Raw genomic sequence first — 23,368 nt, 5'->3', positions numbered from 1 at the left:
GTGTGTGTGTGTGTGTGTGGTGTGTATGGGGTGTTTGTGGTGTGGGTATGTGTATGTGTGGGTATGTGTATGTGTGTGTGTGTGTGTGTGTGTGTGTGGTGTGTATGGGGTGTTTGTGGTGTGGGTATGTGTATGTGTATGTGTGTGGGTGTGTGGTGTGTATGGGGTGTTTGTGGTGTGGGTATGTGTATGTGTATGTGTGTGTGTGTGTGGTGTGTATGGGGTGTTTGTGGTGTGGGTATGTGTATGTGTATATGTGTGTGTGTGTGTGGTGTGTATGGGGTGTTTGTGGTGTGGGTATGTGTATGTGTATGTGTGTGTGTGTGTGGTGTGTATGGGGTGTTTGTGGTGTGGGTATGTGTATGTGTATGTGTGTGTGTGTGTGGTGTGTATGGGGTGTTTGTGGTGTGGGTATGTGTATGTGTGTGTGTGTGTGTGTGTGTGGTGTGTATGGGGTGTTTGTGGGTGTGGGTATGTGTATGTGTGTGTGTGTGTGTGTGTGGTGTGTATGGGGTGTTTGTGGTGTGGGTATGTGTATGTGTGTGTGTGTGTGTGTGTGGTGTGTATGGGTGTTTGTGGTGTGGGTATGTGTATGTGTCTGTGTGTGTGTGTGTGGTGTGTATGGGGTGTTTGTGGTGTGGGTATGTGTATGTGTGTGTATGTGTGTGTGTGTGTGGTGTGTATGGGGTGTTTGTGGTGTGGGTATGTGTATGTGTCTGTGTGTGTGTGTGTGGTGTGTATGGGGTGTTTGTGGTGTGGGTATGTGTATGTGTATGTGTGTGTGTGTGTGGTGTGCCTGTGGGTGATGTGTGTATGTGGTGTGTGGTGTGGTGTGTATGTGGTATGTGTGTGTGTGATGTGTGTGTGGTGTGGTATCTGTGGTGTGTATGTGGTGTGTGTGTGGTGTGTGCGTGTGTGGTATCTGTGGTGTGTATGTGTGTGTGTTGTGCGCCTGTGTTGATGTGTGTGTAAGTGGTGTGTGTGGTATAATGCAATGTGCATGTGGTGTGTGTGTGTGTATGTGTATGCATATGTGTGGTGTGGTATGTGTGTATGTGGTATGTGAGTGTTGTGTGCGTGGAGTGTGTGGTGTGGCGTGTGGTGTGGCGTGTGGTGTGGTGTGTGTGTGGTGTGTGTGTGTGGTGTGTGCATGTGAGTGATGTATGTGGTATATGTGGTGTGTGTGTGCATGGTATCTGTGGTGTGTGGTATCTGTGGTATGTGTGTGTATGTGGTTGTGTGTGGTGTGCACCTGTGTGGGTGGTGTGTGTGTGTGTATGTGTGGTATGTGGTGTGGTATCTGTGGTGTGTATGTGGTGTGGTGTATGTGTGGTGTGTGTGGTATGTGTGTATGTATGTGGTGTGTGAGCACTGTGTTTGTGAAGTGTGTGTAGTATGTGTGTGTGTGGTGTGATGTGTGTTGTGTGTGTAGAGTGTTGTGTGTGTGGTGTGGTATGTGTGTTTGCTGGTTGTGTGTGGTGTGGTATGTGTGTTTGCTGGGTGTGTGTGGTGTGTGTAGGGTGTGTGTGTGGTGTGTGGTGTGTGTAGTGTATGTGTGGTGTGTGTGGTATGTGTGTTTGCTGGGTGTGTGTGGTGTGTGTAGTGTATGTGTGGTGTGTGTGGTATGTGTGTTTGCTGGGTGTGTGTGGTGTGTGTAGTGTGTGTGTGTGGTGTGTGTTTGGTGTGTGTAGTGTATGTGTGGTGTGTGTGGTATGTGTGTTTGCTGGGTGTGTGTGGTGTGTGTAGTGTGTGTTGTGTGTGTTTGGTGTGTGTGGTGTGTGTTTGTGTGTGGTGTGTGTGTGTGTGGTGGCTGTCAGTGAGTTTTTCCTGGCAGAGCTGCCCTGGGCAGGGAGGGGTGTGTACAGAAACCAGGGTGCAGGAGTATGGATGTTGGAGGACATGAAGCCTTTGGGGATGTGGAGAGGAGAGTGGCAGGGCCACTGGGATGCCAGGTTGTAGTGAGAGGTCCCAGGCAGGGGATCCCCTGTGTGCTCACAGGGAGGGGACCCTCAGCTTCTGAAGCAGCTGAGTGAATACAGGTGGGCAGCCCAGCCACCTTCCCATCTGAGGGTACCTTCCCATCTGGTGCCCTGGGGTTGGGCTGAACTGACAGGGCCAAGGGTAAGCTCAAGGAGCTGGGTGGCTTATGGCCCAGAGGCCCAGGCACTGTGGGGCCCAGAGGCCTGCACCAGAACCAGTGGCCAGAAGAGGCGTTCTGGCCAAGGTGGGGTAGTTGGCTCCTTTCCCTGGGGTGGCCTGGGAAAGAGGGTGACCCTGGAAGCAGAGGTCAAAAATGACAACTTCCTCCACCTTTTATAGGCTTTTGAAAATCCTCGCTGTCTCTAGTGAGGCCGCGGGGTCCTCTCAACCCAGATCTGCCCCACACGCGCTCTGGGGACAAGAGCGGGCAGCTCAGCGGCTGTTTGTTCTGGAAGAACCTCAGGCTGTTCACGAAGGAACAAGGGGCCCTCATGCTCTTGAGGGGTAAACATTCCAGGTGGGCCTCTTCTGGGAAACAGGAGCAGAGTGCAGTCAGCTTCCCTTCAGCTGCCAAGAGGAGCACTTCTGTCCTGGGGTTTACCCAGCATTCTGGCCCCAAAGGGTCAGTCTGGAGGAAGTAGGGTCTGGGCATCGTCAACTTCCCTGCCTAAGGAGCACGTGTGGGTTCCTGGGGGCCCAGCCCTGCAGCGCTGCTCTGGGGGCAGAGTGTGGGCAGAGTGCTTACAGCTTCATAGGTGCCCTCACCACTTCCAGGAACCAGGAGGGCAACATGGGAGGAGTGGGGGCAGCAGGGGCCCAGAGCCTAGAGTCCCAGGTCCTCACACTGGCTACTTCCAACAGACTGAAGGTCACGCAGCCAGCAAGGGGCTGAGCCAGCATGGTGCAATCTCTGCCTCTGGTGGGGGTGGTGTGGTCAGAGTGAGTCTGTCTTGAGCATCCCTGGCTGCTGTGATGCAGGGGCCAAGGGCTCTGGGGTGGCTTGTGATGGTATTCTGGGGTGCATAGCACTGACTTGGAAAAAAGTGGGCTGTAGCAGGACACTGGAAGTGCACAAGACCATCATTCCCTTACTCCTTGTGGAATGCCACGATGAGCCTGGCTTTGTTTGTGGTAAGCACAGCTCTCTCTCTGGGGTCCCATCATTTCTGGGCAGGTGGTGAGCTGCAGCCCGACTTCTGAGGATGAGGCAGTGTGGTAGATGGAATGAGGGAGAGTTGTCACTCTGGAGTCAGCCAGACCTGGGGTGAAGACCAGCTCTTACACTGCCACTAGGGCCTCCCCTTGAGCCTTCAGAGGGAGCATGACCGTTCCAACACCTTTTTTTTTTTTTTTTTTTTAGATGGGGGTCTCACTCTGTCACCCAGGCTGGAGTGCAGTGGCTCGATCTCAGTTCACTGCAACCTCTGCCTTCTACGCTCAAGCAGTCTTCCCACTTCAACCTCCCAAGTAGCTGGGATCACAGGTATGCGCCACCATGCCTGGGTAATTTTTTGTATTTTTGGTAGAGATGGGGTTTCACCATGTTGCCCAGGCTGATCTTGAACTCCTGACCTTAAGTGATCTGCCCACCTCGGCCTCCCAAAGTGCTAGGATTACAGGTATGAGCCACCGCACCTGGCCTCCCTCTCACATCTTAATTTCAGACTCCAGAACTACGAGAGAATAATTTTTTTTTTTTTTTTTTTTTTTTTTTTTTTTTTTTTAAATGAGACAGAGTCTCCCTCTGTTCCCTAGGCTGGAGTGCAGTGGGTGATCTCGGCTCACTGCAACCTCCGCCTCCTGGGTTTAAGCGATTCTCCCGCCTCAGTCTCCTGAGTAGCTGGGGTTACAGGCACCTGCCACCACACCTGGCTAATTTTTGTATTTTTAGTATTAATGGGGTTTCACCATGTTGGTCAGGCTGGTCTCCACCTCCTGACCTCAGGTGATCTGCCCACCTTGGCCTCCCACAGTGCCGGGATTACAGGTGTGAGCCACCGTGCTCAGCCCATTCCTGTTTTTTTAAGCCACCCAGTTTGTGGTATTTTTTCACAACAGCCACAGAAAATGAATACGGGTGATGCCTGTGCTGGATCAGGGGTCCTGGGTAGGAGGACGGGGAGGAAAGCCTTGGAAAGCAAGAGGGTGGGCCCGGCTCACCATCTGTGTGATCTCCTCCAGCGTGATCTGGTTGTCACCTGGGTCCTCCTGGGTCAGAGTCCTAGGCAGGAACGAGAAGGCATAGTGAGCCCCACTTCACTCCTCTGCAGCCCCTCCCCAGCTCGGGCAGCCCTACATGGCCTCTGCTCTTACGCCCCCCTGTCCTCGTCATCCCCATTGCCAGGAGCACCCTTTCCTCTTTGTCCTTCACTCTCTTCTTCCTGATGGTTCTGACCCTCCTGGCTGTGGGAGGTCCCCTTCTGGGGCCCTCTCAGCCCCTGGGCTTCCTGCATCTGATTGGGTGGGAATGGCCTTTCTGCCACCTCAGGCAGGGAGCCCTTGAGGGAGGGACTGTGTCTGATTCAGCCCCATAGCTCTGGTGCCAGCATAGGACTGGACATTCAGCAGGCGCTCCTGCGAGCACATGGATGACGGGATGCATGAGAGGAAGGAAGCACAGGGAGCAGGGAGGCAGTATGGCAGCCACAGGCCCAGAGGAAGGACTGCAAGGATGGAGTTGGGATTGCAGAGGAGAGTGATACCCATGGTGGGGAATGAGGGTGGAGCCTCAAAGTCAGGCCAAAGTGCCTCACGCTCACGGTGATGGGCTCAGAGTCACAGCTGGTGAGTGCCAACGGAGGCTGCGGACACTGGAGAACCAGGTCTGGGCTGCATGGGGACAGTCAGGTCTGCAGGCCTGCCGGAGCTGCAGGGAGTGGCTCTCTGGATCAGCCTGGCAGAAGGCATTGTCATGTATATCTTACAGCTGAGGAAATGGCCCCTCAGGGAACTGCCTCACCTGGGGTCCCGCAGCTGGAGCACGGTGGGCCCATGCTCCAAACCAGGGCAGCCAACTCCAGAGCTTGCTCTTTCATCGCACCCAGGGAACAGGCTCCCCTCCGAGGGTGGCTTTGATCAATATGCTCGCTGGGGGGCTCCACACACTCCTAAGGCCTCCTGGGAGGATGTGAGCGGTGGTTGTGTGCATGTACGTGCGTGCGTGTGTGTGTGTGTGTGTGTGTATGTGTGCACACACTCTGGCCTCTGTACTGAAGATGGGGAGGTCTGAAAGAGACTTTAGGACTGTGAGCCTGAGGGAAGAATGGGCCCCAGCATGGGGCCCCAACGGCCTGGCTGGGGAGGAAGACTGGGCACTCTGGTCACAGGCAGGACTTGGTGGAAAGTCTGGGGAAGCTGGGGCCAGGCAAGAGGTGAGGAGGAAAGGCCAGGGCCCAAGCCCTCACACCTGGGCTGGGCTGGGAGCAGACAGGCTGAGTCGGTAGGTGCCCGCCACCCACTGAACAGCTTGTAGAAGTGACACCTGTGATCTCACCCCAGCCTTGAAGTGGGTGTTATTCACCCATTTTATGGATGAGGCTCAGAGAGGGGCCTTGCCCAGTTCACATAAGTCACTGGCTGAGACAGCTCAGACATGGGGCTGCCTGACCCTGACCTCCGCCAGGAAAGGACAAGCACGGGTTTGAGGATAAACAACTTAACTGAATTCAATTCAACAGGCACTCCCTGAGCACCTACAAATCAGGCTTTGCCAGCACTGTTTAATAAATCTCTGCAGTGATGGCAGTGATCTACACCCTGTACTGTCCAATGTAGGGGCTGCTAGCCACATGTCAGGGGTGAAACTGAGGCTGCTGGGCTCATGTCACTGAGGAGCTGAACTTTAAATTTTATTTAACTTTCATTAAGATTTAAACAGCCAAAGCTGGGCACAGTGGCTCATGCCTATAATCCCAGCACTTTGGGAGGCTGAGGCGGACGGATTGCCTGAGGTCGGGAGATCGAGACCAGCCTGGCCAACATGGTAAAACCCCGTCTCTACTAAAAATAATAATAAAAAAATTAGCTGGGCATGATGACAGGTGCCTATAATCCCAGCTACTGGGGAGGCTGAGGCAGGAGAATTGCTTGAACCTGGGAGGTGGAGGTTGCAGTGAGCCAAGATCGCGCCACTGCATTCCAGCCTGGGTGACAAGAGCACAAAAAAAAAAAAAAAAAAAAAAAAAAAAAAAGAGTTAAATAGCCTTGTGTAGCTAGCGCCTACCATATTGGATGGCACAGGCTAGACAGGGGGTAGCAGCTGTGGACACACATGCAGAAGTGTGCTGGGTTCTTGCTTCGAAGAGATCAAGGTCTGGCACAGGGTGGGGAGAGAGGAAGGAACGACAAATGGACTACCCAGGCTCGAGCCTGTCCCCAAGAGCTCACCTCTACCCCAGCACTCCTACTTGGGGCTGTCCTTGACAAGGGCGCTCTTCACCTCCCTGGCCTCTGACCAGCCCACATAGAGTCAGAAGGCAGGGCTCCTGTCGCAGCAGGCAGTCCTGAGCCAGGAACCAGGTACTGCCTTTACCTGATGATGTTGGCTGCAGCCTTCCGCTCCTGGGTCAGGAGCTCCGGGTCGTGCATGACTTCTTCCAGGAAGCCGATCACCTTGCATTTGAGCTCATCGTTGGTTTCAAAGTCCTGCCAGGAAGGCGTGATGGGTGGCTCTGGTTACTGTTTTTGAGCTGCTCTGAGGTGGTCTGGGCCCAGGCCAGAGGAGGGAGCTCCAGTTTCTCTTCTGCCCAGGGCAGGCTGACCTGCCTCATTTCCTTTCTGCTGGCTTCCTGGCAGGGCATGAGAGGCTCTCCAGGCCTAGAGAATCTTAGATAAAAGCACTGGGGCCAGACCAAAGCCCATCCTTCAGCTGGCTGCACCCCTGGGCCAGGGAGGCACCAACCTACCTGTACCCCTGCTACAGGCAGGGTGGATAGACAGAGGCCCATTGTCCCTTCCTTGTCCTTGGTTCCCTCCTAGGGAATCTGAGCAGTCCTCTGGGAACATCAGGGTGGCACACTTGATCTCCCTCCCTCCTGCTGCCCCACTGCCAGCCATCAGCTCACTCTGCCCGCAGCTGCTTTTGGAAGGCAGCTGGTTCCTGGGGCCATTGCCTGGTGGTCCCCAGCAGCCTGCCCAGGGAGGGCTCCCACCCACCTGAGAGTGCTTGGACACCCAGTGGCGGAGCACGTTCAAGACACGATTGGTGGCTGCTCTGCGGATCACAAACTCCTTGTCTCCATTCCTCTGGTCTGGGGGAAACCCTGGCAGCATGCGTGGCAGAGGGGAGAGAGGACAGGTGAGGACAAGAAACAGAGCTTGACACTAGCCTGGATTTGCCTCTGGGATCTGGCTGAGCTGGGCTGAGAGGGTCATGGGCAGAGGGATAATAACGTATTTAACAACTAGTGTCTGACCAATAGCACAGATGTCATGGCTTCTCAGTGGACATGGTCCATGCATGCCCAGCCTCTTCTAGACCTCTCCATCTTTCAAGAGCTGCTGGAAGGTTCAGGCAGCCTCCAAAGACAGAGCCATGCAGGCCATCCCCAGGGACCAGAGCTCACGGGGGCCCCTATTCCAGTCTCTGCTGCAGGACCAAGGCTGCAGAAGTGGGAGGTGGAGCATGGGGGAACAGAGGTTCCCATGGGCGATGGGCTTTATGTTGAGTAGAAGTTGGCCAAGTAGCAAAGGGTGACGGATGGGAAGGAAGGGGCCTCCAGGCAGGAGGGTCGGCACTAGCAAATGCCTGCAGGGTGGAAGTTTGGGGGTGGGATGGATGGCATTCAGTTGGGCGCTGGAAGAGGAGGGTGCAGGGCAGCCTGTGCCCTAGATGTGCAGTGGCCCTGGCTCTAGGTGTGGGGTTCAGGCCCTGGGTGTGTGCACAGCCCCAACCAGTGCAGAGAGGTGGGGATTGTGACCCCACACCTCCATAAGTGGAAGGCGGTGCCCAAGTCAAAATAATGATTCAGGAAGCTTCGTGTCCAGTGAGTGAGTGAAATCAATTGAAGCAATTTAACAGGACCCACTTGTGCCTTCAGCAGCACACCTTAAACACCCACAGTAGAACAAGTCCCCAGGACCATGCCGGTTATCACCTGCCACTGGGGTTGACCGTGGGGAGGACCCTGTGAGCGGAGACCACCCCACATACCTGCACTGGCTAAGGACATCCTCCGGTACTTCTCCTTGTTTGGGGTGCCCTCGTTGGCCCCCGCGGTTGCTATGGCAAAGGCGGAGGCAGCTGACAAGGCACTGCGGTTATTGTCCAGTTCGCGACAGGAGGTCATGACGACTCCGTTGTTATAGGAAAAGAGCGGGAACTCTGCAGAGAGGAGGGAACCAACCCTCAGCTGTCCCCAGTCCCAACTCCTCAGGCTGTTAGAAAACCAGGGGTCCCGAGGCTAGACCAGCGTCAAGAGCCAGCAGGCTGTGTCTTCAGGGTACGAGGGCATGTCGGGTGGTGCTGGTTTGTGTGTGTGGGTCTCTCTGTGTTAGAATCTCTGGGGAGAGTCACACCACAACACCCTTAGGGCTGCCCCTTCAGAAGCACCCTCCTGCTTCTGAAGAAGGTCTCCAGTCACCCCTTCCATCTCTCTGCGCTCTCAACCGCTTCACTTCTCAGGTCCAGCTGGGCACGGGCCTGCCTGAGGGCAGCATCATGAGTTTTCTTACTCTCTCAGTCTACTTGGGATTAAACACATAACCTGTTCAATGTCTGACATCCATAACAATTCATACTGATGGGCTCGTGGACACAGTGGGATGGAGAGAGGATGGCTCCTGGAGTCCAGTCACCTAAGTTGAAATTCTCCCTTATTCCCTACTAGCTGTGTGACCTTGGGTAAGTTATTTAACCTCTCTGGGTTTCAGCAATCTCCTTTGCATAACAGGGATAAAGCTTCAAAAGGTGGATATAAAGATTAAAGGCGATAACATAGATGAAAGTACTTTGTATTAGGTGAAAAGCTATATAAATGCTATGGAATAGCATTGCTATTAGTAATAACAATAATAATTTTTAGTAGTAATGACAGGAGAAGCCTACTCCTGAAACCTTTGGTTTCATCTTGTCTCTGGAAAGCAATCCAGACTAAGACAAAATAGCAGTATTTATGCTGTGAGGCACAGATGATTTATTTTAAGGACTCACAGCTTATTTCTGAAATTTGGCTCTCCTAAGCTCTGTTCTGTGTGTCTGAGCAGCTGTGGCAGGGCTGCAGTGCGTTTGGGCAGTTTCTCTCTCAAGTTCGATGACCCTGCTACCTATTGGGTTTCTTTTGAAGGCCTGGATAGTGGGGAGTTCAGGCTGCAGGCTGCCCTTTGCATGTGAGAGCAGGGGCATTGGAGAAAGCTGTGTGAGGAGGGGCTGCCTGGGAGGTGGGTCCCCTGGGAGCTCTCTCTCACCATTGGGTATCTCACAGCCCCCTTGTATAGGGGAAAGGGCTTTATGAAAACCAGAGACCAAGACTGCTTCTCAAGGACCCTTCAGGATCAGGAGTCTGAGACTGCGGATGAGCAATGTCACCGCCTCTTGGAGTCTTTCCCCTTATTTGAAAAACCTGGCCTTTCTGCAAGGTTGTCAAGATGATGAAAGGGGCCTGCGCAGAGCCTGACACGCAGTTCAGGAAGCACCTTCTGAATCAGGATCTTCCATGCATGAGCCCTAGATGCTGAGCTTCCCTGCCCACCTGTGCTGGGTGGGCTCAAGGCAGTCTTGTTTGAAGTTGGGAGAGTGACTTGGTTGAGTTGAAGAGCAGGATCTACCCAGCCAATGTGCCAGTGCCCACAGCCCCTTCCCCCGGGGCGGGGCGGGTGGGTCATGAAACATCAGAAAAGTTACTGCTCTTAGGAGCCACTCATAAAGCATAAGGGATGACACCCACTTGCCTGGACTCGACTTGACCTGCTGCCCTCTCCCAAACTGGAAATCTATTTGTGGTTTTGAATTGGTGCATTGTACCTGAAGAATTTTTGCTTTTGACTGATTTGGGTGTTGTTGGAGATTTAGTTGGTGATGTTTCAGTATCACCATCATCACTCTGGTTTTGATCAGTATCTGACTCCTCTCTCACGGAGACTTCTGAGCCTGGGAGAAAAGAAATAAATAATTTTACTTTTCTCAATTTTAATTTTAAAATTTAAATATCTGTTTTTAAAATTATGTCTATAATTTACTGAGGCAAAACAGAGTAAGCTTGCGATACAGCTGCTGAAGAAAGTTTAACAGCTTTGTTTCCCACAGATCTTATCAGAACCTTTCTCTTGCTAATGAGCACTGTCAATCTCCAAGATGGCTTTTGCTCTACCAGGGCTTCTCCAACCTTACCAGACACACCCGGGGATCTTGTCAGAATGCAAATTCTGACAAGATCGGGGATCTCAGGTGGGGCCTGAGAGTCTGCATTTCTAACAAGTTCCAGGTGATGGCCTCTCTCTTTTTTTTTTTTTTTGGCGAAGCTTCTTAGTTAAGGTCACCATCTGCTCCAGTTTTCCTCTGCTTTTTACCTATTGCCCCATGCCCCTGGTCGCTCTTAAAAAATGTCCTGTCTCGGACAATTAATTATAGAGGCTTCCTAATCTTGGGAGACTCATGGTCCACACACCCTGGGGAAGCTGATGAATTATATTAAAAGCGTAGGTCTGGCACAGTGATGTCTTGGTCAGAAACTCTTAACTGCTCTGGGCCTCAGTTTTCCCACATAGAGAGTGGATGTAGTTGCATCTGACCTTGAGAACCCCCAAAAAGCCACAGGTCTTCTCTTTAGACAATAATGTCCACATGCACACACACATGCACACACATATTTATACATACACAAATACACATATACACATACACACACACACACATACACACACACAGTTTGGCACACAATTAGGTTCATGGGCTCCTGGATCACCAATCAAGAAGCCTGGTACAAGCTAATTTCTCAGGACTGCCTTGCGTTACATTTCAGAATGTGAAATTATAAAATTTCTGGTAGGCCATTTCCTTGGTTACTGACTTTCAGTTGCACGCATCACCCATTAACTGCATGTGCCACAGTGAATGTTACTTGGTAAGAAGCATGGTGGAGGATTTATCTCACCCCAGCTGTGCCCTCTGCTAGGGGTGCCCTCTGCCTTCCCTCTTGACAGCTGAGAGGAGAGAAATCCTTCCCTCTTCAAAGGCCTTCTCCTCAAAGCCTGGGGCATCTGACCAGCCCTGGTTTGCACGTGGGTGTGTGCACATGCTCTCATGTGCTAACCAAGACAATGCTGGTGGCACCCAAGGTGTGGCCTGATCAGATCTAAAACAGAATCAGGCCTGACACTTTTAGAACGGTCAGGAAAAACCGTGAGAGTGGGGAGGCTCCAGCCTGTCCTGGAATTATCTCCAGCCTGTCCTGGAATTATCTCCAGCCTCTGTCTTACACCCAGCATTTCAGGTCTGCCTGGCGTTCAGCTGTCCCCGAAACACACAAGGCCTTTCTTTTCTTGCTCCTCAGTCATTCCTATCCTGTTCCCATGGTCTAGAATGTTTTTTCCTCTTGGTAAAAATCAAGATCCAACAGTTCTTCCAGGAAGCCTTCTATGACACCCCCAATGGTGTTCCCACCCCAACCTCTGTGTCCCTCGAGCATCCCCCTATCACACGCCATTCATATCAGGTGTCCACATTTCAGTGTCTGGTCTGAGTCCTCAGCCAGACTGAATCCCAGTGGGCAGGTGCTGCTGACGACCTCTTCTCTCCCGGGCCCTGAATGGTCCTGGCCCAGGCCCCGTCCTCTGCAGACATGGACAAACACAGGGATGCCACAGGATGCTGTGGTCAGGGCAGAGGGATGCCTAAATTGCTCACGATGGGAACTGACACTCTTCTAAAGTGTGGTGATGCCCTGGGAATTTCTGCCTGCCTCCCGCCGCGCCCTAGGCTCCCACATACGGCTACCTCTCTGCACCGCCCAGACTCTGTGCTGCCTCCACAGTCTGCCTGGTGGGACCCCCAGCCTTTCCCTTCCTTCCCCATGGGAGCAGGAAGAGCAGCCCCGAGGCCTTGCTGGGCCAGGCTGAGCCTCAGTGGGGCTGGGAGGCTGGGGGGCAGCTCCGACGGCATGGCCACTCACTCTGCTTGCTGAGCACTGAAGGGTCTTCGGGCTTCTCAGGGGTCGTATCGCCCTCATCTGGAATCTTGTTGGTGAAGCTGCTGGACACATAGAGCTTGCTGGTGTCCAGTGTGGCCTTGCTGAAGGGTGACATGGCCGAGTACATGCTGGTGTAGCCATTGGAGTTGCAGCTGAGGGCGGCCAGGTCCAGGGCCTTGCCGCCGGTGATAATGGGGATGTTCAGGGAGAGCTTCCGCCGGCGGCTTGGCGAAGATGTCTTGGTGATGGACAGAGGTGGTGGCGAGGAGAACTTGCGGGTGGCGCGCGGGGACTTGGGGGGGTCACCGTACAGAAGCTTGTTGTTCTGGCCACTGGCAAACAGAAGCTCCAGCGACCTGTTGGGAGGGCGGGGGTGGGGGTGAAAATGACAGTGTAGGCCTGCCTGCCCTCCGAGGCCTGGGGGCCGTCTCCAGCGGGGTTCAGAGTGGCAGCAATGGCTCCAGCATTCTCATGATCCCTGAAACCCAAGCCTGAGCTGATCTTCTGAGCAGGGACAATGTGATTAAATGGCTCAGGGCCAAGGGTCCTGCTTTGGGTGGTTTGGTCAGAGGATATGGGGCTTCTATGCTCCGCCCCCCACCCCCTCAGGGCAGCAGCTGCAGCATCTGACCTGAAGTGCTAAGGGTCCCCTGACCTGCAGGCTGTGTAAAACCCCCCTCCGTCCCACACAGGGCCTGCTCCCGCCTACACGCTCTGGCCTCATCTTTAGAGAGGTCCTCAGGCATGGTTTGTGGAATGAGGAAGCTGAGGCTCAGAGACAGGAAATGACTCATCTGATGCCTCCTACTCTAAACCCAGGGTCCTTTCCACCTGCCATGAGGCTTGAGTGGCCCTATATGCAAACTTAGGGGGATGGGAAGCTGAAAATGTCCCCTGCTATCTTCATGACAGGGCCCCACCTCAGGCCAGGCTGGAAACAGGTTACACATCCAGAACAACCATAGCTTGTTTCATCAAGGCTGTCTGCTCCACGTTGTGCACAGGACAGGATTTCTCTCTTAACCCTCACTGTTGCCTCAGAACGTAGGCACTTTTAGTCTACAGGATAACTGTAGGAATGTCATAGGCAGGAAACTGAGGCTCAGAGAGGTTAAGGGACTCAGCCAAGGCCACGGGGCTGAGAGCAGTCTCTGAACCAGCCTCTCTGTTCTATAGGGCACTGCTGCTGGGCCCCTGGGAATGATCTCAGTGACTTTTAGGGGGTGAATCCATCCTGCATAGGATGTTTTCTTCTGCTTTCTCAGAGCCCTGGGAAGCGGATCATTGAGGTTTCAGAAGTTCAGGGCAGAGAGGCAAGATGTGCCCTGCCCTGCCCCAGTGAGTCCTGACGTGGGGGCAGGAGGAGGGAACAGAAGAGGGAATGGGTGTATATTCTGGGTCGTTGCGTTGCTCTGGCAGCAGAGGTGTGGGTTGGGGGACGAATGGTGAGGTTCCTGGGGAGCCCTGGGGAGCCAGTGTGATTCAGGAGCTCTGCTCCAGGCAGCCCTAGAGCTGAGGCTCTGGCCTCATGTCTTGCCTAGGGTGTTTTGGGCTGGGGCACTCAGAGAGCCTCTGAGCCTCTGAGGGCTGGGATGGGCTGTCCACAACTGGGATCTGGGTAAGTGGCCTCTCAGAAAAGATAATCACCTACCATTCCCGGACGGGCTCCTCCTGGAGCAGTGAGGCCCATCAGGGGCCTGAACCAATCCCTGAACTTGACCTACTGCTCAGCAGCCTTGACCAAGTCCTTCATTACTCCATGTCTCTCGGGAAGCCAAGGCTAAGGTGGCCTGCATTCCTTATGTTGACTCACCCCAATTAGGCCAAAAAGGGCTCCATCGTTTCTCAGAGTAGGAGGTGGTCCAAGCAGAGCAGGGGTAAGATTCCTTTCTCTCTCCCTTTATTTTTCTTTCTCCCTCTCCCTCTCTCCTTCTGTCCTCCCTCCCCTCATTTCCTTTCTCTTTTTTCACCAAAGGAAGCACTGTCCTTTGATGAGGGTGGGACCCTGTGCTTCCAGGAGTGGGGCTAGGAGGTGAGAGCACCCTCCACACCCCAGGATCCCTGCAGGTGGAGATGGAAGAAGCTGAGACCGAGCAGTAGCACCAGACAGGTGAGCTATCCCTACCTCTCTGCAGAAGGAAGCTTGGTTCCAGGGGAGAGGGGGCAGTGGTGGTGAGCGTCACACAGCTCCCCAGCACGTGTTACTGCTGCTCCCCCAGGGACCTTCCGGGTCACCCCCAACCCCGTGCATGCTCAGTTTTCCTCCAAGACTTGGAAGCTCTGTGGGCATAGGAGGATAGGGCACCTCAGCCACCTGGCAGGGATGGCACTGATAGGCTTCTTGTAGATGGTAATGAGCTTGTCCAGGACCACGATGGCGGTGGTGAAGACCCGGTAGGAGTGCAGGAAGGTGTTGAGGAAGTCGATGCTCAGGAAGCGCAGGTCTGTCAGCCTCTCCAGCAGCCGCTCCACGCTGGCGTAGCGGATCTGAAGCACTTTGCAGGAGTTCATGGTTTTGCTGAAGCGAATGTCAACATCATCACAATATAAGGAGGCGTCAGACCTGAGAGGGGAGGAAGGATGCAGGTGACGTGGGTCTAAAGGCATCTGAATGGTACCCACCAGGCCTACTCATCACTGCTTCCCCCACACACTGACAGCCCAGGATGGTCTTATTAAGAGAACAAGCTTGGGAAGGATGACATTGAAGGAGGGTACAACTTCGTTTTCCCAATATCCTAAAAACCCTCCATTATAAAACCCCTAGAAGTACAGGAGAAATATTACAAACTTAAAAACGTGTTGTTGAGTTCACAAGATACAAGGAACTCTGTTCACACAAACGTGTACATGGATGGGGTGCAGTGGCTCACGCCTGTAATCCCAGCACTTTGGGAGGCTGAGGTGGGAGGATCACTTGAGGTCAGGAGTTCGAGACCAGCCTGGTCAACATGGCAAAATCCTGTCTGGTAAAAATACAAAAGTTAGCTGGGTGTGGTGGCGCATGCCTGTAATACCCATTACTCAGGAGGCTGAGGCACAAGAATCGCTTGAACCCGGGAGATGGAGGTTGCAGTGAGCTGAGACTGTGACACTGCCCTCCAGCCTGGGTGACACAGCAAGACTCTGCCTCAAAAAAAAATGTGTGCATGAATGTTCTTAGCAGCATTATTCGTAATAGCCCCAAAGTGGAAACCACCCAGGTGTCCATCAGCTGATAGGTGGAAAAACAAAATGTGGTCTATTCGATCTGGATCTGCTAGCAGCTGCCAAGATGTGAGGACAAAGGGGCTGAGATGGGTGTGAACTTGCAGGGGTCTTGTTTCAGCTGCTTGTGAACTTGAGTTGAGGTCGGCAGCCTTTACAGGGCATAGTGGGAACCAGTGGCCCTGAAGGTTGCTGTACCACATAGCGCCCTCTGGTGGTTAAACCACTGGAATCGTGTTTTATTGGTCATCCAGCGGGAGCTATCAGGACTCTTCAGCAACTGTGGGTTTTCATTTTTTTGGACATTGTGAGTCTTTGTCATCATGTTTTACTTTTTGTTTTGACTACCAAGAATCTTAGAATCAAATATAGTGCTCATTTCTTTTTATTTACTTCTTTATTTTTTGTTTGTCCTTATTACATACTGATGGCTGTATCTAGTTTTCTTTTCTTTTTTTTTTTTAAATGAGGCAAGGTCTCATTTGCCCAGGCTGGAGTGCAGTGCGGTGGTGCAATCATGGCTCACTGCAGCCTTGCCCTCCTGGGCTCAAGCGATCCTCCTGCCTTACCCTTCCCAGTAGCTGGGATTACAGGTGCATGCCACTATGCCTGGCTAATTTTTGTATTTTTTGGTAAAGACATGGTTTCACCATGTTACCCAGGCTGGTCTTGAATTCCTGGGCTCAAGTGATCCTCCCATCTTGGCCTCCCAAAGTGTTGAGATGTCAGGTGTGAGCCACTGTGCCCAGACTATCTAGTTTTTTCTTTTCTTTTTTTTTGGAAATGGAGTCTTGCCCTGTCACCCAGGCTGGAGTGCCTCTGCCTCCACGAGTCAAGTGATTCTCCTGCCTCAGTCTCCCAAGTAGCTGGGATTACAGGCACGCACCACCATGCCTGGCTAATTTTTGTATTCTTCATAGAGACGGGGTTTCACCATGTTGGCCAGGCTGGTCTCAAACTCTTGACCTCTTGATCCACCTGCCTCGGCCTCCTAAAGTGCCGGGATTACAGGCGTGAGCCACTGCGCCTGGCTCACCTGTTCTTTCGAGGGTATCTTCTACCTAGGAGTGTAGATAGTGCTCAGAGGAAGCGAGCAAATGGACATAGCCTCCCTTTCACACTATCTTTCTTAAATGCTTTTCTTTGGAAGCATTCTTGGGATTTGAAATAAACAAACAACTTTTACTGAGCACCTTCAATGAGCAGGGTGGGGGGATTTCTTTTTAGGATGAGAACAATATGGGAAAAGCACAGGGCCTGAAAGGATACTGCAGTTCAAAAAGAGACCATTCCAAAGAAACCGAGGAAATGCTGCCTTCTAAGTTAGCTTTGCTGCAAGACACAAAACGTTTTAGAAAACTCCCGATTTGGTTTCCACCAAGATTCAGGAAAATATACACTGCATCTATGGGACCTCGAGAAGCAACCATGAAGAGGGAGTAATCTGATGTCAGAAGGATTTCCTGGATGTGAAAAACAAGAGTGCTGAATTGAAGGCTGGGATGAATTCAGGAAATGGCAGATCGGACAATCAGAAAATCAGAGTGGTCTATTAAACACATTTGTGGAAGTGCCCTAGAAATCAGAGAAGGACAAAGAGGATGAAATGAGAGAACATGGAAGCAACACAGAGTGGACAGAGAGAGGACCTCTCACTACTGTGAGACAAAGTAGCAAACGAGAGAAGCCACGCCTGCTCATTTCTGCTCGACGGCATAACTCCACAAGGCCCCCAACTCTGTGATGATGTGCAGCTCTCTGGAAAGATGCTTTGAGGACAAAGCAGGCCAGAGCATATGGCCTCCCAGGTCTCTTGCCTGAGTCTCTATTCTCCCTACAAGATAAATGACCCTTGTCCTTGCCTTTCCCAAACATAAGATGACGTCTGATGGGGTTAGTGAGGACGACTCTGTCATCTCTAACCAGATGTATTCTCAGGCCCAAACCTTTATGTGATTCTGCTTCAATGTCTCTTCTCAGCAAGTCTGATGTGATTCTGCAGGTGCTGAGCCCCCCACCTGCATTTAAGCTGGCTGAAACACTGTGCTGGGATTTGATAGGACCTCCCTGAAGGGCGGCTCCCGGGCTGCCGGCCTCCGTCGACAGTCCTCAGGAAGGCTTCTAAAGAAAATAAACCTGAATTCTTTAAAAGCTTGATCATTTTTCCTTTAGTCAACACTAAAAGTCTCAAAAGGAAGGCGAGAAACTGTGAAGAAGCACTAATAAAAGAAATACTGGGCTGGAGGAAGTGCCTGGGACAGCAACATCGAGTAAGGGCGACGTCCAGCCCTGGAGGCTGAAGGGGTTCAGGAATTGTCTCTCAAATGAAGCCAAGTCATTCCCACTGGGCTGCATGTTTCAGAGGGAGAGGACAGCCACTCCCACATCACCATCCCAAAGCATCCAGCCCAGGCCTGGCATCCAAATAGGGATCATCTGACCCCTCTGGCAAGGGTTTGCTTCTAGCAGCTTTTCTGTGGGCTCCTGCTACTGGAGGGGGAAGAGAAAGTGAAGAAAAGCCCCCGCATTCTCTACTCCTTTTTTTTTAAGAGGGAGTCTCTCTCTGTCACTCTGTCACTCAGGCTGGAGTGCAGTGGCGCCATCTCTCCTCACTGCAAGCTCTGCTGCCTCCCGGGTTCACGCCATTCTCCTGCCTCAGCCTCCTGAGTAGCTAGGACTACAGGCGCGTGCCACCATGCCCGGCTAATTTTTTTTTTTTTTGTATTTTTAGTAGAGACGGGGTTTCACCATGTGTTAGCCAGGGTGGTCTCCATCTTCTGACCTCGTGATCCACCCGCCTCGGGCTCCCAAAGTGCTGGGATTACAAACGTGAGCCACCGTGCCCAGCCCCTTTTCTGTTTTAAACCTCACAATCACTGTTGGTTCCAGTGCCTCTGGTAACTCCAATACTCTTTTTTTTTTTTTTTTTTTAAATTGAGATGGACCCCTGCTCTGTCGCCCAGGCTGGAGTGCAGTGGTGCAACCTTGGCTCACTGCAACCTCTGCCTCCTGGATTCAAGTGATTCTCCTGCCTCAGCCTCCTGAGTAGCTGGGATTACAGGCGCCCACCACCACACCCAGCTAATTTTTTGTATTTTAGTAGAGACGGGGTTTCACTGTGTTGCCCAGGCTGGTCTGGAACTCCTGACCTTGTGATCTGCGCACCTTAGCCGCCCAAAGTGCTGGGATTACAGAGTGAGCCACCGCACCCGCCCTCTTTTTTGTTTTTTTGAGACAGAGTCTCACTCACTCTGTCGCCCAGGTTGGAGGGCAGTAGTGTAATCTCGGCTCATTGCAACCTCCACCTCTGGGGCTCAAGCGACTCTCCTGCCTCAGACTCCTGAGTAGCTGGGATTACAGGCATGCACCACAATGACTGTCTAATTTTTTGTATTTTTAGTAGAGATGGGGTTTCACTGTGTTGGCCAGGCTGGTCTCGACCTCCTGACCTCAATTGATCTGCCTGCCTCAGCCTCCCAAAGTGCCAGGATTACAGGAAAGAGTCACCACACCCGGCAATATCCCCAATATTCTGTAGAACTATCCTGGACTTCAGCTTCCCTGTCTGTAAAATGGGAGGGTGCATTAAAGTAGGCAGACTGGTGGCAGTGGCCCAGGGCTATGCTTTCAGACTCAACACAAGAGAGTGCTGTGATCCATTAGCAATGTCTGCCAGGGGCTTTGGATGGGAGATGACTGGCTTGAGTGCCAGATACTTGCTATCCCTGCTAGAAAGTGTATTCAGTGCCTTAGAATGTGAACATTTTCTCATTGGAAATTCAGATCTGCTTCTCTCTGATCTTCCAACACTTCTTGATGAATGCTCCAAGTGGTATTCCTGTCTCCCAGGCATCAATGACAGGCCTTGCCTGAAGGGAAAAGGACTTTTTCTTTTTTTTCCCAGGGACAGTGCCCCCACCTTGAGTCTACCTGCCCTTGAGGTCACATGTTGGGGCAGAGCCTCAGCCCCAGGAGCCCGGCAGGTGGAAGGAGACTTTTCAGTTTTGGGTTGCTGGTGGCTGACCTGAGACCCTGACCACTACATCCACCCACAGAGCTGCTGTGGTAAGGCCTGGATGCATCATGTTAGGGGCTAGTGGGAGTACTTGGGACACGTGCAGTGTATGCCTTTGTCTTGCAAACCCAAAATCAGGATGCTCTTGACTCACAGTCTGAGAGCAGGGAACTGTGCTAGAAACTCAGCATGTTTTGGGAGACATATGGGAGGAATACCCCCAACTCCCCACCTATCATCCCTACACCTTTCTCCAGCTAGGCTCTCCACTCCCCACTCTCCCCATCAGAGTGGCCAGCAGCGGGGAGCCTGCCACTCCCCTGGTTTGTCTCTATCACCTACAGAACAAAGCCCCACTCCTCGCCTGTCACATTACTGTGATCTGACCCTTGCCCACTGCTCCAGCCCCATCTTTCACTACGTCGTATGGATCGCTATATTATTCAAGAAAGTCAAATTGGGCCATAAAAGTAAGAGAAATAAATAAGGAAGACAGATGAAGCTAAGTACAGAAGACTTACACTAGACATAGTATACCAAGGAGAGCACCTGCATGCTGAACATAGGAAAGGACAGAGGGACCAAAGGCACTAAATAGCCACAAGGCGCCAAATATTGATGCTATGCTTAATATTCATGAGGCATATGGGACATTCAATATTTATTAGGTCTTAAGTCAGCCACCTATTGGTGATGGCTATTCTGACCCTCTGTGTCTCCTGCCCAAGAAATGCAGAGAAAGGTGTAGCTGTTCTCCAGGTGAACTGATGGCTGCAGCTGTGGCCAGGCACTCGCCCCTACACCAGGGAGAGGGCAAGTCTGTGCCACTGGCCCAAGTGTTTTCCATCGCATGGGCTCCTTGGTTCAAACTTCACTCCATCAGCAGCTATCCCATTTCCTTTCCCTGGTGTCTTGCTATGTGTTTGTAATTGATACACCATTAGCCAGGTGTGGTGGTGCACACTTGTAGTCCTAGCTACTTGGGAGGCTGAGGTGGGAGGAACACTTGAGCCCAGGAGGTTGAGGCTGCAGTGAGCCGAGATCACACCACTGCACTCCAGCCTGGGTGACAGAGTGAGACCCTGTCTCAAAAACAAAATCAATACTCTAGGCCCCAAAATGAAGCATCTTAACTTAGCCTATGAATCTGTTCCAAAGCCTCTAGAATAGTTTGTCTGGTAGTGTACTTGGAGACCACAACTGCATCAAGGTCATTGCCTTCATGACATGTCACTCTCCCCAACCCTGCACTCTCCCCAAACACCATGCACTTTTTTCCCTCTGAACCTATGTTCATGCTGTGCCCTCTTCTCAGAATGCCCTTCCCCCTCAGTCATTTAGCAAAGTCCAACTGATCCTTCGAGGCCAGCTCTGATGTCCCGTTCCATAAGAAACCATCCTTAACTGTGCCAGGTAGATCTGTCACTCATCCTCTGGACCTCACCTGGATTACACAGATTCCATTCTGCAGCATGCGCTACACTGCTTTCTAATAATCTCTCTATGTGTCTCTCTCTCACTAAACGATGAATTTCCCGAGGACAGAGACCCCACCTGCTCATTTCTGCTTCCCTGGTCCCCTCACTGGTCCTCCTGTGAAGGAAGCCAGGCTTTAGATTGGTAGCAGATGGGTCCTTAAAGTTGTCATTTTAATCTGGACATTCCATTCACTTTATCACTATCATAGTTCAACATTTTGTTATTTTTTCTTTCGTAGGTGATTTTAATTTTATTAAAATTAATAACATTTTAATAAATTTTATATAAAATTATATATTATATGTTAATATATATTTTATATTAATGTTTTATTATAATATAATATATTATATATATAGATATGTAATATACATATATATAAAATATATACACATATATACATGTGGTGAGGTCTCGACTCAATGCCGCCTCTGCCTCCTAGGTTCAAGTGATTCTCCCATCTCAGCCTTCTGAGTAGCTGGGATTACAGGCATGTGCCACCAGGCCTGACTAATTTTTGTATTTTTAGTAGAGATGGGGTTTCACCATGTTGCTCAGGCTGGTCTTGGACTCCTGACCTGAAGTGATCCACCTGCCTCGGCCTCCCAAAGTTCATCTGCTCCTTTGGCTGTCTCAATGTGCACCCTTTCCAGAGCATGAGTGGGTACTCGCTAAACATATAATGGTAATTGAGTGGGTACTCGCTAAACATATAATGGTAATTGAGTGGGTACTCGCTAAACATATAATGGTAATTCCAGCTGTGAGTTTTATTGGATTATTGAAACAGATCTAGGAAGTAGGTAGGTACTATCATGTCCCCCATTTACAACGTGAGAAACCCAAGCTCAGAAAGGTTAAGCGACTTGTCTATAGTCACACACAAAGCTAGGCCTGGTGACCAGGGCTGTTGCTTTCGAGGCCAGACTTTCCTGCTGTACCCCACCACCTGTTCAGCGATGTAGTCATGAGGGGAATAATTCCTTATCAACTTGTGCAGAGGCTTAAAGACCTGGTGGACCTGAAACTGCCTTGGCTAGCTCCTGGCACACAGTAGGTTCATAAAGGGCTCGCTTCATCACACTTGACTTCAGATTGGTGGTGAGTGGAAATAAAGGATTTCACACATTAAATCATGTTCTGCATTAAATGCATTAACTCTTCGGTTCCCCAGAGCATGTATGTGAAGTAGCAAAGAGGCCTGGGTTACCTAGATGATTGTTCTGGCAACAGCAACATGGCCCAGGTGGGAACAGAGTCCTAGCATGCACCAGGTGAGCAAGGCAGACTCAGAACTCAGAGATGGGAATTGAGGTCAGAGAGCCGCTGGGCTCCAGGGTTGGGGCAGAAGGAGGGTATGGTGAGGGGGTTAGGCACGCAGGTGACTGCAAGATAATTGTGCCTGGTGCAGGTGAGGGGGGCTGCATTACCCAGGGCTTGGAGAGCTGCATTTAGTAGGACACCTGCTAAATCCCTCTTGTCTCTGGGGATTGTTCAAACAAACACAGTGGTCCTGGAGCCTGTGTTTTGGTTTTTCTGGTTTTTGAAATGTTCTATGTATTAATTTTTAATTAGGAAAAGAAAAATAGTTGTTAAAAAAGAGTAGATAAAGTTTCATTCCTAATGTTATATTTTAAACAGCCAAATACAAAAATAATCCACATGTACAAAACAGATGAACCATAACAAAACTAAGCCAAAGCACCATAATAGAAAACTGAAAAAAAAAAAAATAGATGTTGGCGTAGGTGTGGTGAAAAGGTAACACTTCTCCACTGCTAGTGGGAATGAAAACTAGTACAGCCACAATGGAAATCAGTGTGGAGATTCTTTAAAGAACAAAAAGTGGAACCACCGTTTGATCTAGCAATCCCACTACTGGGTATCTGCCCAGAGTAAAAGAAGTCATTACACAAAAAAGATCCTTGCTCAAGCATGTTTATAACAGCACAATTCGCAAAAATGTGGAACCAACCCAAATGTCCATCAATCAATGAGTGGATAAAGAAATTGTGGTATACATATACATATATATAAGATGGAATACTACTTGGCCAAAAAAATGAAGGAATTAATGGCATTCACAGAAACCTGGATAGGACTGGAGACTATTATTCTAAGTGAAATAACTCAGGAATGAAAAACCAAACATTATATGTTCTCACTCATAAGTGGGAGCTAAGCTATGAGGATGCAAAGACATAAGAATGATGCAAGGGACTTTGGGGACTCAGGGCGAAAGGGTAGGAAGAGGGTGAGGGATAAAAGACTACAGACTGGGGCCAGGGGCAATGGCTCACGCCTGTAATCCCAGCACTTTGGGAGGCTGAGGCGGGCGGATCACGAGATGGTTAGGAGATCGAGACCATCCTGGCTAACACAGTGAAACCCTGTCTCTACTAAAAATACAAAACATTAGCCAGGTGTGGTGGCAGGCGCCTGTAGTCCCAGCTACTCAGGAGGCTGAGGCAGAAGAATTACTTGAACCCGGGAGGCGGAGGTTTCTGTGAGCCGAGATCGCGCCACTGCACTCCAGCCTGGGTGACACAGGGAGACTCCGTCT

General features: G+C 51.2%; 1 protein-coding gene across 2 annotated transcripts in view; it reads right to left on the bottom strand.

The window, feature by feature from the left end:
• Nucleotides 1–23,368, bottom strand: part of LOC105493124 (Ras protein specific guanine nucleotide releasing factor 1) — a 133,317-nt gene that overhangs the window by 35,423 nt on the left and 74,526 nt on the right. Inside the window, exons 14-20 of one of the 2 annotated variants that reach the window (XM_011760573.3) lie at nucleotides 14,410–14,667; nucleotides 12,087–12,460; nucleotides 9,941–10,066; nucleotides 8,132–8,302; nucleotides 7,135–7,241; nucleotides 6,512–6,624; nucleotides 4,141–4,201 (exon numbers count right to left, since the gene is read on the bottom strand). In XM_011760573.3, coding sequence (XP_011758875.2) covers nucleotides 4,141–4,201; nucleotides 6,512–6,624; nucleotides 7,135–7,241; nucleotides 8,132–8,302; nucleotides 9,941–10,066; nucleotides 12,087–12,460; nucleotides 14,410–14,667 — 1,210 coding nt within the window. The remainder of the gene's footprint in view (nucleotides 1–4,140; nucleotides 4,202–6,511; nucleotides 6,625–7,134; nucleotides 7,242–8,131; nucleotides 8,303–9,940; nucleotides 10,067–12,086; nucleotides 12,461–14,409; nucleotides 14,668–23,368) is intronic. The other variant, XM_011760574.3, reaches the window with a different exon arrangement.

Source organism: Macaca nemestrina, chromosome 7 (genome assembly GCF_043159975.1).
Source record: "Macaca nemestrina isolate mMacNem1 chromosome 7, mMacNem.hap1, whole genome shotgun sequence".
Lineage (NCBI taxonomy): Eukaryota > Metazoa > Chordata > Mammalia > Primates > Cercopithecidae > Macaca > Macaca nemestrina.
Note: the sequence above shows the minus strand (reverse complement) of the source record. Positions and strands in the feature narration are given on the sequence as shown.